The following is a 19,281-nucleotide window of genomic DNA, read 5'->3' on the forward strand; positions in this document are numbered from 1 at the left end:
CACGAAAAGTCAAAGTAAAACAGTGTCCTTGGTTATTGATCCATCAGGAACCTGATAACAATGGAGAAGAAGCTGTCCTTGTGCTTGTCTTTAGGCTCCTGTATCTTTTTCCCAAAGGTAGCAGAATGAAGAGGGCATGGCTTGGGCAGTGGGTGCCCTTGAGGAGGGAAGCTGCTTTCTTGTTGGAGTCCTCAATGAAATGAAGACTGGTTCCTGTGATGTTCCAGGCTAAATTAACAACCCTCTGGAGTTTTTTCTTGTACTGACCATTGGCACCTCTGAGCCAGATAGTAATGCAACCAGCCAGAATGCACTCCACAGTACATCTATAGAAGTTTGAGTCTCTTGGGTGACGTACCAAATTTCCTCAAATTCCTCACAAAGTATAGTTGCTGGTGAGCTTTCTTTGTAATTACATCGAAATAGAGGCTTCGGGACAAATTCTCAGAGATGTTGACACCCAGGAATTTGCCATGAGGCAGACAGTCATTATTGGTATTGATTGCCCAGCACCCCTTAGCAGGAGAAAAAAGAAGCAAAGCAAACCATCAAGTGACCTCCAGCACTCCTGCAGCTGCATATTCATTGGTAACCCGAGCTCTAGATCCAAACCTCTGATAGAATCAGGAAGCCTTCAGTGCCATAGGTCTTTCGGGAGTCCTTCTTGCCCTCAGCACCCTCTCAAATCCTGGTTCAGCTGCCTGATTCACTTGAGCCAGTGTTCTTTTACCATGTCTCCTGCAGCCTGTGTGGGTCCTTCAGCCACTGAGACCTTTGTTGGTCACCGTCCTGTAGGGTTGTCTCCAATGCTTCTCAACGGGGCGCATTTCTCCCTGATTCTGGTACCCTACATTGGTCCGCTGCTCCCAGGAGTCTGCATCTCCTCAAAGTCTTTGCTAGCAGACAACTAGGTTCAAGGAGTTTAAATAAAAACACTGTCGGCTCCTTTCACAGGCTGTTTAAAGCCTGTACAGGGCCGTCGGCATTGGGACCGGGCAGTTGAACCCTGTGGAGGAGTGCTGTGTCTCCACTCCCCATTCTCCCCGGGTTAACACCAGCAGCAGTGGTAGCACCACCTTTCTTTTTCAGTTTTGAGTTTCTACCCTATCACAAATTGAAATGGACTGGGCCTACTCCATTGTAGGTACTATACTTCACAAGAGCTGTTTTTTGAACTTGGTTGAGGTAGATGACAGCCTTTGATCTTTTCAATTGATTTTGAATATAACCCACAATTTAAAACCACAGTAGCCACAAGCCTTCCTCTCCCATCTTTAACCACATTGTTTCTTCCAAGATGAAACCCATTTATCGTTGCAGAGAAACTTAGTTTAGTGTTCTTTCTATTTCCTGCTTTGCCTCAACAAAGGAAAGCAGTTCAAGGGTAATCAGACCTCGATCCACAATAGTAGACAATCTATTGATATTTCACTGAAAAGGAAGAGTGAGGTTATGTACATTGAGTCCGCTCTTTCCACAAGGACTGAACAGATTAGTTCTGGGGCTTTATTGTTTCTCACAAGATTTCCTCAATAAAAAGGAGTGTCAGGAACTGAGCCTGAATGTTAAAATACTGTTTTTGTGACATAATTGTGTTATGAAGTCATGCTCCAGAGCAGCAGCTGAGTTGAATTAATAGCAATATAACTTGAAGTGTGTGCATTCCAAAAGGAACTACCGTATTTGACAGCATATAGAACCCTCCTTTTTTCCAAAAAAATTGCCTCAAAAACCATCCGGGTCCTATACACGAAGGTGAAATTTTGGTGCTGCCGTTTTGGGCACCGAAATACAAAGCGCTTCAAACTACTCACCCAGCTTCAAGAAGCCCGCAGAGGTGCTGCGGCTGTCCAGGAGGCTGGCCCGCCACTTCGCAGTCCACCTTTCCTCAGGTGGGCCTTGCTTTCCAGAGTTGCCGCTTACTTTTGTGAGAAGGCCAACCACGGCGCCCCCCCCCCCCCCCCATCTCTGCAGCGGCCATGTTTGTAGGACATGCTGATGGTACAATCAATCCCTTGCTTTAAGGGGAGCATTGGGCCTCTGATCAAGCTCCACGCTGAGCCTTTGTTCGATGAGCCTTTGTCCGGAGCAAACTGAATGAAATGCAGAAGTGAGTGGCCTGTCTACCTGTTGAATAACTTTATCAGTGGCCTTAAATTGTGCATAATGTTTGGTAAGGACCATAATTGGTGTTCATTTTCTACTACTTGATGTCTCTACCCCCACACTCACCAAAACAGGATGAAACCATTGTTTTCTTCTGCCCTCAATAAGCAAGCAATTCGTGTCAGTTTCCCTTTTTAACCTTTTTCTTTTTTACAATTCATTCCCCACTTGCGTCAACACCTTCTCCCTTCGCCATCAACGAACTGCCAAAGGAAATATTTCAGAATACATTATTCCGAAGCTATGAGAAACATTAGCCTCGAGCCATTATTGGAATTCTTTATTTAATTGTGGTCGTTAAAAGGAGTCAAATCCTGCTGGAAATGTAAAATGAAAAACAAATGACTGCAAATGGACAATTAGGAATAAAAATAGCACTTTCTGGAAGTGGTTGTTCAGATAGCATCTGTGCAGAGGGGAGAAAGAGTTAATGTTTCAGGTCAATGACTTCTGGTCTAAATTGCCAGGGTGGCAGATCATAATGAGGGGAAACTGTTGTTGGAAAGGGATCCTGAATGGACATGTGCCATGTGTTGGTCTACCCTGCAGGGTGACTGCTTTTCCCTTCCAATATGAACCACTGGAGATTTTTCAGTGCTTCCCTTCCACTCTTCTGTAACCATTTCCATACCTTGATCATCAAGGACATATATAGATTTTGTGATGGTGACTCATTTTGTCTTGTATTGTATGTCATCTATCATTTCATCTCTTGTCCTTTGTCCAATCATGTCATTTTGGTTCTCCCTCAACTTTTTCCCTTGTGTCCTCCCTCAACACAATCGGGAAACCTTAAACGGAGGGCGGCGTGATTAGCGTAGCAGTTAGCAGAACAATATTGCAGGGCCAGTGACCCAGATGCGACTTCAGTGCTGCCTTTAAGGATTTTGTACATTCTCCACCTATCTGCATGGTGGTCCCATTTCCTCCCACCTTTCAAAATGTATGGGGTATTTGGGCAGCTCAAATTCATGGGCCGGAAGGGCCTGTTCTGGTGCAGTATGTCTAAGTGTAAAAATTTGAGAAGCAAGTGGTTTGTATAGTTCAGTTATCATATTGATATTTTTCTTTTCATTTACATTGAGCTTTGTTGGAATGATGAAGGTGTCGAAGGGTAGAACATGTACAACATAGGAACAGGCCCTTTGGCCCACTGCTTGCCCCAAGCATGATACCAGCTTAAAAAATCTTTTCTGCCTGTATATAGCCCATGTCCTTCTAACTCCCACATATTCATGTAAAAGACTCTTGGAGACTTTCATCACTACCCTCTGCAGACTGTTCCAGACACCTACTGCTCTCTGTATTTAAAAAAAAAAGTAGCCCTGCAGATTTCTTTAAACCCCATACCTCATCAACTCGCCTTGCATCCTCTCATATGTTTTTTTTTGCCTTTTGACAAAGATTCTGTGTACCCTACCTATGCTTCTCAATTTTATAAACATACCAGGTGCCCTGATCCTCCAGAGAATTGATGTGAGAGCAAAAAGGAGAATTGAACCAATAGGCAACTTGTAATCTCGCATCCCACTCGTGAATTATGTTCTGCAGATCAATCTCTCAGTCTGTCTTTGGTGATGCCCCAGTGTAAATGAGATCAGCTGTACACTAAAGTCAAAATGGGCTAAACCACAAACCTGGTAACTATCAGAAATGGAGACCACCATCTCATTAGTCTGGACTAGGTCTGAGCTTAAAGCTTGGATGTGGGAAAAAAAATAGCAGTACATGGAGTTATTTTCAATGTTTGAATTTGAAAAGGAGCAAACGAAGGAATTATTTTGCACCTCCACTGAGGGAATGGATTTGAAAATTGGTCACAATTCTTGTGCTGTGATGTGTCCTTAATCCATAATTGCTTTGAAGTGGATTAAATGATTCTACTTTAAAGCCATTATTAGCAGAGAAGTGAAAGCTTCGACACTTTTAGGAACTAACAAAACTCTCAAATGAGTTTGACTTGCAGCCAAAAAGTGAAATCATAGCAGGAATTTATTATGCTATAAACTGTCTTGAAAGATGGCTTTAATAGGGAGTTGTACTTATGAGTATTATCTAGGTGTACAAATATTTTTTTGTAAATACTGCCTCAGACTCTTCTCCTTGGGAGTTTTTGACAGCAGTTGGCAGTCTTGTCACATACAGTATCAAGTGAGATTACTGTACCAAAACTCCCTTGTCCCCTCGTAAAGAAAACTAAACTCACATCCTAAATAAGCTTGAGAGGAAAAAAAACTACTGCAGCATCGGTAAATTTATAAATACATTATAACATCTCGCCAGCACAATTGGTGAAGTGGTTAGCGTGACACCTTTATAGCTTCAGTGATTAGGACTTGGGTCCGAATCCCACGCTGTCTATAAGATAAGTGTACATTCTCCCCCTGTCCGCATGGGTTTTCCCCGGGGGCTTTGGCTTCCCCCCACCATTGGGGTTGTGCGTAAATTGGGTGGCGTAGGCTTGTGGGCCAAAGTGGCCCGTTACTGTGCTGTATGTCTAAATTTTTAAAAAAAATTAATTTTAAAAATCACATCAATTTGGTCAAAAGTCTACATTCACTGAAAAGGTAAGAGTATTGTCCATATACCATCTAGATTCTGTTTTAGAAGCTATTACTGTCATTGTTCTTCATTTTGCTACAATTCCCATGTTCAATGTCCAGAAATCTGTTGATCCTATCATTGAATACACTTGAAGTTCACTGTTTTCTACATTGCAATTTAACAACGGTTTGTTTTAACAGATTAAAAATTAAGTAATATTGCACAACCCACTAATATTCTTCCCTTGGAAATGTCTGTGTAATCCTGTCTTTTTTTTTCAAGAAGTAGTCTCTTGAACACGAGTGAAGATTTTATTTCAGAGTCGAATCTGTGCCTCCAAGTTTGCAATCTTAATCTTGGAGCCTGCAGTACTGAGGAAGTGTACTCCAGATGGCAGTAGTCATCTTCATAGCCACATCTGGCCCACTGATTTCACATGAACTCTTCATTAATTATCCATCTTTGGATTGTCTGTTGTACTGTGCTATCAGGAGCTATCCTGAAAGATTGAATGGACCCTTGGTAATGTGATTAATGAAAGCTTTTAGGAAAGGAAATCTATTTTTTTCTTATTAGACGTACCTATAACTCCAGACTAATCCCATATTATTGCCTCTTATTTGCCCCCTGAGTTGCAACAGGCTACCATTATCTTCATTTCATCATTGAGGAAATGAAACATCACTAGATTCCCAATGACAATGTGGGTTTCAACCCAGCTGGCATGCCCCTCTTACCCATGGCTATCAAGCTAGGAGAACAAATCTGCTTCAGCAAATATATTGGAAGCGGCATTAGACCTTTCTAAAAATAAGGTATTAAGCTAAAAAGGATGCAGTGAAGAGAACAGAAATTTCACAACCATAGATCAAATAGAAGCTGTATCGCTCTACTGCCTTGGGTTATGAAAAGGTGGTGGACATCCAGACAGCTAAAGTAGTTGCAAAAACTCCTCTGCTCAACAATGGCATGCCCAGCATGCAAGTGGTAAAGTCAAGAGAAGTGTTGAATTGACATTAGGCCCTTTCAAACTGCCACGTAAAATGGGGTTAACCTGGCAATTTGCCTGGTTAGTGCCCCAGTTACGCAGCAGTTAGAAAGGGTCTGACCCGGGTAATCAGGGAACCTAGTTAAACTTACCTAGGTTGCGACCACAGGCCATTTGAAATTAGAAATGACAGACTCACTTATTCTTGCATGCGTGCATCACCAGGCAGCCAGCATCTGAACACCCAGGAGTAGTTCTGCTGAGTACGTGATGTGACATTGCAGTGGCGGGATCCCCCTGCAATTTAAAAAGTGCTTCCAGCACCTTTGCCCCTGTAATCGCACCTGGGTCCCAGGAGGGCTGCCCAGGTCCTGCAGTTTAAAAGAGGCTACAGAACTCATTCCATGTGATGCAAAGAAGCAGCTAATGCTGAGGAGGTAATCAGGAAGTCTGTAGATGCTGGGATCCAGTACACTACACAAGAGTGAGAGAAACTCAGCAGGTCATGAAGTACCCATGGAAAGCAAAAAGCAATCAGTATTAGCCCCATTCACACAGCCACTTTATCCCAGTAATTAACTGACAATCTACCAGTTAACGTGTCAGGGTGAAAGTTCACAAATCAGCACACAGGCATCGGATCACCCTGGGGCTGGACCGCCTAGGAAAAGGTGTATCATTACCGGGGCGATCGGATATCTGCGTGGCTGGTTAGCCCAGTGCGAACAGGACGTGGGTATCCTGGGACAGATTAGTGGCACATTGATGGTGTATGTGCATGAGTGCGGGCAATCAGTTTGCTAGAGTGGTCGAAGAAGGCACAGGCAGGCCCAACATCTCCCCAGTCCTGCGCTACAATAAATTTGGTTTAGCCGTGTAAAAAATAGTCTCAAACTGGGGTGATAAGAAGGTGTGGGAGCTCATCTCACTAAGGTTTGAGGAGGCCTGTCTCCTTTGATTTAACAGACATAATGGTTCATGCCTGAGCTACCTTAAATTTATATTGAAAATCAGGATGAGGTAGGAGGCAGGGGAATGGGAGTAAAACAGGCTGGTGGGTGGGGGGAAGAGAAGAGAAAAGAGCTGAGAAGACTGTCTATTAATGTTCCGTTTACAGGATGAATTCTAATGCACATCCAAGAGAAAGGGTGTGAGAGGGCTCCATCAATCTGTGACAGGAATGATGACCTTTCTTTGCTCTAGGGCAGGGGTGTCAAACTCAAATTCACAGAGGGCCAAAATTAAAAACTTGGACTAAGTCGAGGGCCGAACTAAATATTTATTGAAAATTTTCAACAACATCTGCATGTTTTCTCTTCTTTCAACATATGTAATGTTAAACTTTTTCTTATTAAAATAAATGTTTAATAATAGTTTTGGATAAAGTCTTTCATTGTCATTGGCCCATTTCCTTTAGCGTCTGAAACCATGCACATGACGAGTCAATGAGGGATGATTAAAGCAGTGGTCTTCAAACTTTTTCTTTCCATCCACAGACCACCTTAAGCAATCCCTTACTAATCACAGAGCACCAATGGCACAGGGACGCGAGTGGAAAGAAAAAGGTTGAGAACTGTTGTATTGTGGTAACTCCACATCTGATTAGGTTAATTGTTAGAAAAGTGGTCAGAGAAGGAACCCCCCCCCCACCCCAAGAAAGGCTTAAATCACAGGAACAAAATAAGCTTCCGTCTCACTGCTCCCAATCTTACACACAGTCCTGAGGTGGAATATGGGGGTCACAGCTCCACGTTCACCCGAGTTCAGGTGCTGTCTGTGTGGAGTTTGTATGCTCTCCCCTTGTCTTGGACCAACAGGTCGGTCGCCTGACGAAGGCACCCGAACCCCCTGTTGAAACGCTGGCGTCCGGGGCAGTGGAGGAATTGGCTGAGAAGAGCGCGTTGCTCCCACCCCCCCTCCCATGGTTGGAGAGGGATTAAACTGCGACCTCACTGCGCCGGGCTCGTCTCCAACAAAAGGAGCGGGAGGCAGGGTCCGCCGCGCACGGAGCGAGGGGGAAGGCATCGCCAACGAGATGTTCGGACCGGCGTCGCCGCTGAAGCGCGGACCCAGCGAGGATGGTCCCCAACTCCAGCCGCGTCTGTGTGTCCGGGAGCCGGGCGGGCTGAGTGTGGCGCTCCGATCCCCGGGATTCGGGACTCTGAGATCCCTCCACACCTCCAGCGTCTTCATTTTCACCTTCAGTGTGCATGCGCTATACTGGCGCGGCGGCCAGCAGGCCAACTCTAATATATATTTAATATGATCTTGCGGGACAAATATAATTATATCGCGGGCCAAATTTGGCCCGCGGGCCAGAGTTTGACATGTGTGCTGCAGAGGGTAGCTTAGTTTTGGTTTTGCTTCAAGCTTCTCAATATGTTTTTTTACCATCCAATTACATTCTATTTTTTAATTTAATTTTAACTTGTGGAGTCAAATAGGTTAGATCACCCTGGGGCTGGACCGCCTAGGAAAAGGTGTATCAGTAATAGGTCATGAAGCAGGAAGTTGTTTGTAGAGTTGGTGTTTCACATATTTACAAAACTGTTTGACCTGTGGGTGGAAGGAGTCCTTTAGCTGTTTTTATTGGGAGGTATAGATGAGATGATGGAGGGAAGAAGGTTTTGTGCTCTGTACAGGCTTTAAACAGCCTGTTAAAGAAGTTGACAGTATTTAATTTTAAAATCCTGCAACCATTTGATTGCCAACCAATATTCCAGACGTGCTCGGACAGATTTTGTTTGCAAAAAGAGTGGCAGAGAGGATCAATGGAGTCTCCCTTCGTCCCCTCCCCCATCGAAGTGATCTACCGGGACCATTGCCTGAAGAGGACGCACAAAATCAGTGAACCGGTGTGGACTCGAAAGGCCAACATGGCCTGTTTCCGCTCCGTAAATGGTTATACGGTTATTACCGGGGCGATTGGATATCTGTGTGCTGGTTAGCCCAGTGCGAACAGGATGTGGGTATCCTGGGACAGATTAAAACCCAGAAGTATCTTTGAAGATGAAATATAAAATGACAGAGGTCTCCTCAAGTCACTCAGCTGAGGAAAACCTCTAATACCTTGGGCTTGGACATTGCTGGATCAGTAGATCAAAGTCTGGTAGGAGCTTGCTTGGCTGACCACCGCAAGTCTGAGAGGCTATTGGGGTGCAGGCTCCTTAGTGTCAGCATGTGGAATATACTTCATCTGATTTCAGTGCACAAAGTTATCAGCCATGGTTGATTGTTTGATTTCAAGTTACCCAGAGCAAGGAAGTGGTGTGTCAGATGAGAGGAAAACTAAGCGTGTTTAAACAATCCCCTGAGACAGCCTGACCCTCTGCATGAAGCTGTCATTTGAGGCAAGATGAAGGAGCCACAGACTCAACTGAAGTCTTCCTTTCTGCAATAGTTTGTGGGAGATTAGTGTGGTTCCAGGCAGGTGATGGGTGTGATTGATTAACACCACACTCAGTGCTCTGTTGTTTTAATGCCACACAAACCAGATGCAGCAATGGTACTTGTTCAAAGGTTCCTTTTATTGTCATGGAACAATGCATTCAGATGTAATATAGATGATGTACTGCAGCTTTTCTGCCATAAGGGAAACAATGAACATTGGCTGGCACCTCTAATAGCAAAAGAATCCCTTCAGAGATGCTGAGTGTCCTTGAATTCGTCTCCATCCCTTCTGCAGCTGCACAGATTCCTGCTCAAACCATCAGTAATCCGAGCTCTAATCCAGACCCGATACGATCAGGAAGCCTTCAGTGCCTGAGGCCCTTTGGGAGCCCTTCCTACCCTCTGCTCTCTCTAATCTCCGTTCCGACACCCGGATCCTATGAGCCAGTCTCCAGCAGCCCGTTGAGCCCCTTGCTGGTCTGCTGCTGTGGTTACTGTTCTATAGGGCTGTCATTTATATTTCTCTTTCTCAACAAGAGAGGAATTGGCGGGGTGTTCTCCTAGTTTCTGGTCTAATGCTCCCCCAGAGTCTGTAATCCCTTCTAAGCACAGGTGCTGCCATCTTGAGCACACCTCACCGGTTGCAGAATTTACAAGAAAATAGCAGTTGTTGATTTAAATTGTAGACATCATACCCCTGGCTGGTGCTACATTGTCAGTGAAAGGTGTAAAAATAGGCTGTTCAGTAGGCAAGTTGAATTAACTTCTTTTCATACATGCCAAAATACAGTGGGGGGGTGGGGGAAACTATTTGTTTTGAATGCTGTCCAGGCAAGTCAACTTGTACATAGTACCACAGGTATTGCAAAATTAAAAGTGCAGGGTATCATGTAACATAAAACAAAAATGCAGGGTATTGTTTTAAACAGAAAAGTAAAATGAAACAGTGCAACATCAGATTTCGCTAATAGCGGCAGGTTTTATTTTGTGTGATTAAACAGCCTCTGCTGTTAGGATAATTGTATGCAAAAGTGTGCCTCACTGGCTTGCTGAACTCAAGCCAGTGTTGTAAAGTTTTAGAAGTGTGGACCCTGGGTAGATATTCCCACTTCTTAAACGCTCATAAAATGCACGGAGTCAAATCCGCACCCATACAGGTATATGTAATGATGGAATGCTGCTGGGTGCCGGTGGACTAATTGAATTAATTGAATGTCTGCCTACCAATTTCCACAGATGTTACTAAAATCTAATTAATAATGGGCGATTGCTTGAGAAGTCCAGACCTCCCATCATGCTTTGTGGGAAAGGGAAAGAACTATTCAAAGTGTGCACTAAAACTGTCAGATTTGTGCATTGAGGACTTGACCCTTGTTGACGTTTTGAAGTTAACTGGCTGATTCAGTTCAGGATTAATCTACTTGGGTTTGACACCAGCCAGAGATGAGAATGAGTTCAATTTGCTGTGGCATTGCTTGTCTAATTCTCTGGGAATCCTTGTCTGTGGCATCCTTCTGATCTCTAGCTTTGGCTATGATAATGGAGCGTGCATGTCTGTGTGTACGATGGAAGTTTCTAGTTACTGACACCTGGCTCTGTGAGGGTCTTGGTTTGCAAGTATTGCCATAGTACAATACCAAGCATATGTGCACCCAAAGCTCTTAAGCCCATCTGACCAGTGGGTCACCTCCACAGCCATTGAGCACCTTTGTGCTTTATTAACCTTTCACCACTGACTTGTCATCGTTTTGACAACTCCTCTTTTTGTCCTTTTCTGCAGCTGTTCTGAACTTGGACAATTCTCTGGTTGACCTGGAGACCCTTCAAGCCTTGTATGAGAATGTAAGTACTGTGATCAAAAGATGACAATAGGGCCATGAGGTTTATGATCTGAGCAGTTAAGAACAGGGCATTTAACCTCTTTGCTCAAAGTTGCATGTTAGTTTATGTAGCAATTGATTCCTGCGATACATATTTTGCTCTGTAACCAAGCTACTGTTTAATTCCAAAACAATCCTATATTTAACATAATCTGATTCTCTTTGCCTATTCTTCATGCAATAAGAGTAGGAAATTTAAAGCAAAAACATGTTGCCACTATTTTGCTCTGTAGTCCTTCTCAGCCTGGTTGCAAAGTCCTAATTGCAAGGTTTCATCGAGTCCAGATATGTTAGGCTGACATGGAACATTGTATGAAATAAGTTCGTTAAAATGCATACGCTTTATGGAATGTAAGAAGGTTAATGTTTGTAACCTGTGGAAATAAGCAAAAGGTTCAAATTTGACTCGCTTCATTTAAGGGGCACCATTGAGGATTGACTGAGCGTTGACCTATTTTTATACAGATTTTTCAAGTTTAATTCATCACAGCACTTCCGACCAAATTGGGAGCATTGTTCCTGACCTCAAAAATTGTTCAGTGCTCAAATGGGTGCCTGAACTCTGAACACATTCCTTTTCAGTGGCAACTTTCACAATTGCACATTATAATATTAGGTTTCACTCCAAATGTCGAGTATTATGTCCTAATTTGATTCTGGTATGTATGTCATTCAAAAGCAGAAAGTGGTGAGTCATCTTGTGGCCTGTATAGAAATAAATGAAAATTTAACTGGAATTCGGAGAGATTTCTTTTTTTTTGAAGGGATGGGAGAGATGTGGCGAGCTATGGACTGGGTGCAGGTCATTGGGACAAGGCAAAAAAAATGGTTTGTATGAGACTAGAAGGGCCGAAGGGGCCTATTTCTGTCCTGTAATGTTCCTTGTTTCTAACTGCATAACAAATTGAAAAATAACTACTTTAACTGGTTTGCTCTCCTAAACTGTTGGTATTAAATGATTTTAAGAGCTTTCCAGGTGGGTGGCATGTTTATATAAGCATAACTTCCAGAAAACATCAAAGTGAAGATGAATTTGTTTTCCGTTTTCTGCGAACTGTTTTACTCCTTGTGGGAAAAGAAATCAGATCATTCCTAAATTGACAATTCAATTACCTTTTTTGTATGATGTGCACATACCTTGGCATCAATGCAGCGTTGATTTGAATGGATTCATTTGTGAGATTTGGGGTTCTACATTCAGAAGAGCGTGTTTACAGTAGACTCATGACTCCATTGAGGTTTAGAAAAACCTACAAGATTCTGAAAGGGAGTTGATGGAAATCTCTTTGGCTGGAGAGTCAAGTTTCAGGGTTTGGGCCAGCCATTCAAAATGCAATTGGGGGTGGGGAGAAATTCCCACAACAATGGGATTCTCTACCTGATCTTTGGGTGCCTTTGATCAAGGAGTATAGGGATTGGTGGGTACATGCACAAGTGCTTTTTAGTTTTTTGGAGGGTGGCCCCTGAGCATATGAGATATTTGATGAGGTATTAAAATGTGTTACAAGAAAAATGAGGCCAAGAGAAACAGACTATTTTGGGAAAGAGCATTGGATCAAGGGTTGAGCACTTTTTGCATACTCTTTGACCCAAGGATTAAAGATAATTAGTTTATTGGTATGTGTATTGCCTGCTTTGAGCAGGATGCCATTCGGGACATCAGTGATTGGGTGGGGGGGAGGGGGAGGGGGAGGGGGGGAGGGAGGAATTGAAGCCAAAAGATCAATCAACACAATAAGGTGTTGTTTAGGTGATGGCTAAAACCCAGAATTTATGGAGTGCCACAAAATGGGAGAGTCAGCTAGCTATATTACTCAGAGGGCAAGCTATGACAGATCATCCAAGTTTACTGAAGAAGTTTTTACAAATACAGTAAAGGCTTGCTTTTGCGAAAGGTGTGCATGTCATCTGAAGGTCACACAGGGGTTAATGAAAATCCTGGAAATAGTGACCAGATTTATGTGCCTCCCCATTACAAGTCACCACCTATATGCAGGTTCCTCCACATGTTTGCAATTAAGAATTGGATTTGACAGCAAATTAGGAGATTTTTTAGCTCACATGAAGTTCACTTTTTCTTTCAAGTTTTCTTTTTTTTCTTTCAAGCTGAATCACAAGGTGATTCCCAGGCAAGAAACTTTGATTCTTTAAAAAATAGAATTGCTTCATAATTTTGTCCCAACTAGTTTATCTGTATTATCTCTCTTTATTCTATGGACGATCTAGAAATCTAGCTGAGTTCTCCTCAGGCCTGGAACTCTTGTGCTTGAACTCTTTGAAAGTCTTCAGAGAAATAGAGAGGTTAAGTAAGTGGGCAAAGGTATGACAGGTGGATTACAATGTTGGTAAATATGAGGTCATCTACTTACAAAAAAATGATAAGGCTATTCCTTAGTGAAAATTTGCAGTATATGGTTGAACAGAGAGGCACCTGAGAATGTTTGTGCATGAATCACAAAAAGTTAGTTTGCAAGGGCAGCAGGTAATTAAGAAGACAAATGGAGTATAGACCCCCAACCCAAAATGGTGACTGGTGATTTCTACTCTGAGATGTTGCCTGACATGCCGAATTCCTCCAGCAACTCAGACAAATGGAATGTTGGCCTTCATTGCAAGAGGGATTTAATTTAGTGGTGAGGGGTTCTACTGCAACTCTGTAGAGGCCATACCTGGAGTTCTGGTCTCCTTACTTGAAAAGATTCAAGATTCCTTTATTGTCATGTAATAATACAGAACATGTAATGTTACCTTCTGCCTGCCATAAATTGCCTGACACCCCATGCAGTAGGAGAGAAAGAGAAGCAAATGAGAATCCCTTTAGACTCTAAGTGGCTTTGCACTGAAAAGGAATGGCAGTATGTCCCAGCAGACAGAGAATAGGTGGCAGCTTGGCCAAGGAAAATACTTTAATAGGCTTTGAAAGTGCAGTCAAGTGTTAAAACAGAACAAAGAGGGAGATGAGGAGGAGATTTAATTAAGTCAATGAAAGTGAGAGCCAAATGGAATGAAGAGAAAGGACACCTCTTCTCAGAGCAAACAATAATTTGGAACAGTAGGTAACAAGATTATGTGGGTGAGGGAAGAGGGGAAGTTAAGCAATTAACCCTCAGGGTATGAGCAGTCTGCTGCGTAATGCCTGTAACAATGGTGGGGGTTGAAACACAGACCCCATTTAAAAGCTGCCTGGATGAGTACGAGCTGTAACAATGAAGATTACACATAGAGTTCTGGTGGTTGGAGTTAACAAGATGACCCAGGTGACTTCCCAGTTATACTAAATAGACATGTTGTAAATTGGAGGCTTTGTGTGGGAGATAGTGGTGAAGGTCTTGTTGGTCAATTAACTACTAGCCACCAGGATCAGTGTCTGACTTGAAATCCCCCTTCCTTCCAGAGCAGTGTTTTGATAATTCCCAGGTTGTGCACTGGACAGAAGCATTCTCCTGAAGTACAAATACCAATTGAGTTGACTGTTGAAATATTTGTAGTGAAGCAGAACTCAAGATAGAATTACCATGGGGCAGCAGGGACAGGATGATAGTTTATATGTTTTTCGTTGCCTTGAAATCTATTGTTGGCCTGCAAAGAAACGAGGGGAGTAAACTCAAGGGTAGAATGAAAATTAAATCTATTAATTTGTAAAGTATTTTGGTTCAAGATATTAGAGGCCAGCATTTCAAAAAAGGAAGTAAGATGTTCTTAAGATGTAAAAAGAAAAAAAGTTAAGATTATTGGGTTAAAATCAAACATGAATGAATGCAGTAGTTCATGTTGCAGAAAATACATACCAGCACACTGACCTTGTACTCTGATGCCGGAGTTGCCACCAAGTTACGCTGAGCAGGGACGTGGATGGACTTTGTATTTGGCCCCTCATTGTTTTGCCAGCAAAGGCCAGATTATCCAGCAAAACCCCATTTGTTAAAGCAGGACTATAAAGATGAGTGAAGGCAAGTTTCTTTTGAATATTAATATTAATGCTTTTGTATTGTATCAATTCAATAAGTTTATTTTGAAAATGTCAAATCTGTTTCAACTATTATCAGTGGTTTTTGGGAACTATTGGAAAAGCCTTTGCAGGAGTGTCAGTCGGCCATCTGGGTGATCAGGAGGCAGTGTTTTGAGTTCTAGCGACTGAAGTTGTGGGGTGCTCTCCCCTGTGAGAATGCTGTTGCAGCAAATTGTCCACCAATTGAACAAAGGAACATTGGGATGGTGCAAAGTTGAATAAGAGGCAACTTCTAATCAAGGATGATCCAGACCATGTTGCTTTATTGGTGTGTGCGTGCACTAGCTCTTATTCTGGATGTTTTACCTTACAGCTCTTGGTTTTATAGCATCAAGGAAGGTAAGCTGATATTTAACTAAATCGAATAATTGTTGGTCAATGGCACAGAGAGTGATCAAAAACTTGAACGTGACCTTTTCATAAATTGGTTGTGATTTCAGGCATTTGGGATCAGGTCCTACAGCACTGAAGAAAAATCATCATTATTATCAGGTGTTCCTTTTGTCTGTTGGAGTCATGATGTGCCTTGTGTCTGAAGGAGAGGAATGATTTACTGGTGGATATGTAACTGGAGCTGGTTTTATTTCTGTGTGCCTGATTCTTGGACAGTGAATTGGACAGCTCATAGGAATCCGATGTGCACCGGAAGAGGCTGAGCAGTAGTTTTTCTTGCATTTATCGACTCAGATGGTGAAATTGGCCCTCCAGTACTGAGGGCTCTTGATGGTGACAGTAGGAAAGAGTTTAAAAAAAATGCCTACCCCCTCAGTTTTCAGTCTCCCATTGTTTTTAATCCACCCCCAATCTCTCTGGCCTTTTTTTTTCTTCCTCTCCCTACCTACCTTATCTGCCTATTGCCCACAGATTCCTTTAGCTCCACACCTTCTTCCATTCCTCCAATCCCTGCATATTTCAGTTCTGTCCCTTTCCCCATCACCTAAAACAGCACAGTACAGGCCCTTCAGCTCAGGATATTGTTCAGACGTATATAAAGCTACACACAAAAAAAGAAACTTTCTTTACCTCATAACCCTCTTTCATCTATGTGCAGAAGAGTCTTTTAAGTGTCCCTATTGTATCAGCCTCCATCACTACCCCTCAGTAATGCTTTCCAAGCATCCACTATTCTCTGCCCCTGACAGCTCCCCTAAAATTCCTACCATCATTTTGTACTAATGTCCTCTGGTGTTTGCTACTTACCTCAGGAAAAAGGTGCTGGTTATCCACCCCATCTGTGCCTCTCATATTCTTGAAGACCTATTATGACATCACTTATCCTACTTCACTCCAAAGAGTGCCCTCTCTTTGCTATCCTTGCCTTGTAAGACATGTTCTCCAATCCAGGAAGCACCCTGGTAAATCTTCTCTGCAGCCTTTCCTTTCCTTAGCTTCCACATCCTTCCTGTAATGAGGCAACCAGAACTGAACATAATAATCCAAGTGTAGTCTAACCAGAGTTTTATAGAGCTGCCACATTTTCATGACTCCTGAACTCAATGCCCGACTAATGAAGCCCAGTATACCATATGTCTTTTTAACTATCCTACCAACCAGCATGGCAACCTTATAGAAACATAGAAGATAGGAGCAGGAGTAGGTCATTCGGCCCTTCGAGCCTGCTCCGCCATTCAATGAGATCATGGCTGATCTTAAAGTTCAGTACCCCGTCCCCGTCTTCTCTCTGTAACCCCTAATTCCCTTATACTGAAGAAATATATCTAATTCCCTCTTAAATATATTCAATGAACCTGCCTCTACTGCTCTCTGTGGCAATGAATTCCACAGATTCACCACCCTTTGGGTAAAGAAATTCCTCCTCATCTCAGTTTGCCTATTATCCTCGAACCATGGCCCTGGGTTCTGGACTCCCCCATCATTGGAAACATCCCTTCCGCATCCATTCTGTCCAGTCCTGCCAGAATTTTATAGGTCACTATGAGATCCCCTCTCAATCTTCTAAACTCCAGTGAGTACAATCCCAATTTGCGCAATCTTTCCTCATAAGTCATTCCTGCCATTCCAGGTATCAGCCTGGTGAATCGCCTCTGCACTCCCTCCATTGCAAGAACATCCTTCCTCAGATAAGGTGACCAAAACTGCACACAATACTCCAGGTGGGGTCTCACCAAGGCCCTGTACAGCTGCAGTAAGGTATCCTTATTCCTATACTCAAACGCTCTTGATATGAAGGCCAACATACCATTTGCCTTTTTAACCACCTGCTGTACCTGCATGCTCGCCTTCAGAGACTGGTGTACAAGTACCCCTAGATCTCTCTGCTCTTCCCCATCTCTTAATCTATTGCCATTCAAATAGTAATCTGCCCTCCAGTTTGTATTACCAAAGTGGATAATCTCACATTTATCCACATTGTAGTGCATTTGCCATGTATCTGCCCAGTCCCCCAATTTATCCAAATCACACTGGAGCTTCCTGACCCCCTCTTCAGTGCACACAACCCTTCCTAGCTTAGTGTCGTCTGCAAATTTGGAGATATTACATCCAATCCCCTCATCTAGATCATTAATGTAAATTGTGAACAGCTGGGGTCCCAGTACAGATCCCTGTGGCACCCCACTGGTCACCGCCTGCCACTCAGAAAATGAGTCGTTTATCCCAACTCTCTGTCTTCTCTCTGCCAGCCAGTTTTCAATTCACATCAATACCTTGCCCCCACCCCATGAGCCTTGATCTTGCATGCCAGTCGTTTATGTGGGACCTTATCGAAGGCCTTTTGGAAATCCAGGTACACCACATCCACTGGCTCTGCCCCATCTATTTTACCTGTCACCATCTCAAAGAATTCCAATAGATTTGTCAAGCACGATTTACCTTTTGTAAATCCATGTTGACTCCGTCCGATCCCTTCTCTGCTAGTCATATGCTCCGCTATTACATCCTTAATAATGGATTCCATCATTTTGCCCTCTACTGATGTAAGGCTCACCGGCCTATAATTCCCCACTTTTTCTCTATCCCCCCTTTTTAAATAGTGGGGTAACATTAGCTACCCTCCAATCCATGGGTCCTGATCCTGAGTCTATCGAGTTCTGGAAAATAATTCTTAAAGCATCTGCTATCTGAATGGCCACTTCCTTAAGTACCCTAGGATGTAGATTATCAGGCCCTTGGGATTTATCGGCCTTCAATCCCATCAATTTCCCCGTCCATGTCCTTAGAGATACTGATTTCTTTCAGTTCCTCCCTTGCATTAGTCTCTATGTTTCCCAACAACCTTGCGAGGTTATTTGTATCCTCTCTTGTGAAAACAGAACTAAAGTAAGAATTTAATTGGTCTGCCATTTCCTTATTCCCCATTATATATTCCCCTGATTCTAACTGCAAGGGACCTACTCTGGATTTCACCAATCTTTTCCTCTTGACATATCTATAAAAGCTTTTGCAGTTGGTTTTTATATTTGCCGCAAGCTTACTTTCGTAATTTATTTTTGCTCTCTTGATTAATCCCTTTGTCCTCCTTTGCTGCATCTTGAACTGTTCCCAGTCTTCGGATTTTGTACTTCTTTTGGCCAATTGATATGCTCTCTTTGGACCTAATGCTGTCTCTAATTTCCCTTGTTATCCATGGTTGAGTCACCTTTATTGGTTTATTTTTTTGCCAATCCGCTATAAACGATTTCTGCAATTCTTCCATTAGATCTGTGAATGCTTTCCATTGTATATCCACCGTCAACCACCCCATAAACACCACCCAATCAATTCATTGCATAATACCCAGTCTAAAATGGCCTGCTCCTGAGTTGGTTCCTCGCCATATTGGTCTAGATAACCGTCCCGTAAACATTCAAATAATTCCTCCTCCTCAGTATTTTTACTAATTTGGCTAGTCCAATCTATATGTAAATTAAAGTCTCCCATGTTGACAGCTGTTCCCTTATTGCACACTTCTCTAATTTCTCTTTTTATGCCTTCCCTCACCTCTACATTACTATTTTGAGGCCTATATACCACCCCCACTAACGTTTTCCGCCCTTGCTATTTCTCAGTTCTACCCATATAGATTCCGCATCTTCCGAGTTAATATCCTTCCTGTCAATTGTTTCGGTCCCTTCTCTCACCAACAATTCTACCCCACCCCCTTTTCTTTCTTGCCGATCCGCCTAAATATTGTTAAGTTCCCAGGCTTGCCCACCTTGCAGCCATGTTTCTGTAATCCCAATCAAATCGTATTTGTTTGTCTCAATTTCCACAGCCAATTCATCTACCTTGTTCCGAATGCTTCTTGCATTAAGATATAAAGCCTTCAGATTTGCTTTTTTCACCCTCCTTGCTCTTTCTGATTT

General features: G+C 42.9%; 1 protein-coding gene across 1 annotated transcript in view; it reads left to right on the forward strand.

Moving 5' to 3' along the window:
* The window catches only part of LOC138762358 (formin-2-like), a 439,633-nt gene that overhangs the window by 230,432 nt on the left and 189,920 nt on the right, over positions 1–19,281 (forward strand). Inside the window, exon 8 of the mRNA XM_069936126.1 lies at positions 10,869–10,930. Within this exon, the coding sequence (XP_069792227.1) occupies positions 10,869–10,930 (62 nt within the window). The remainder of the gene's footprint in view (positions 1–10,868; positions 10,931–19,281) is intronic.

Source organism: Narcine bancroftii, chromosome 4, assembly GCF_036971445.1.
Source record: "Narcine bancroftii isolate sNarBan1 chromosome 4, sNarBan1.hap1, whole genome shotgun sequence".
In the NCBI taxonomy this organism is placed as follows: Eukaryota; Metazoa; Chordata; class Chondrichthyes; order Torpediniformes; family Narcinidae; genus Narcine; species Narcine bancroftii.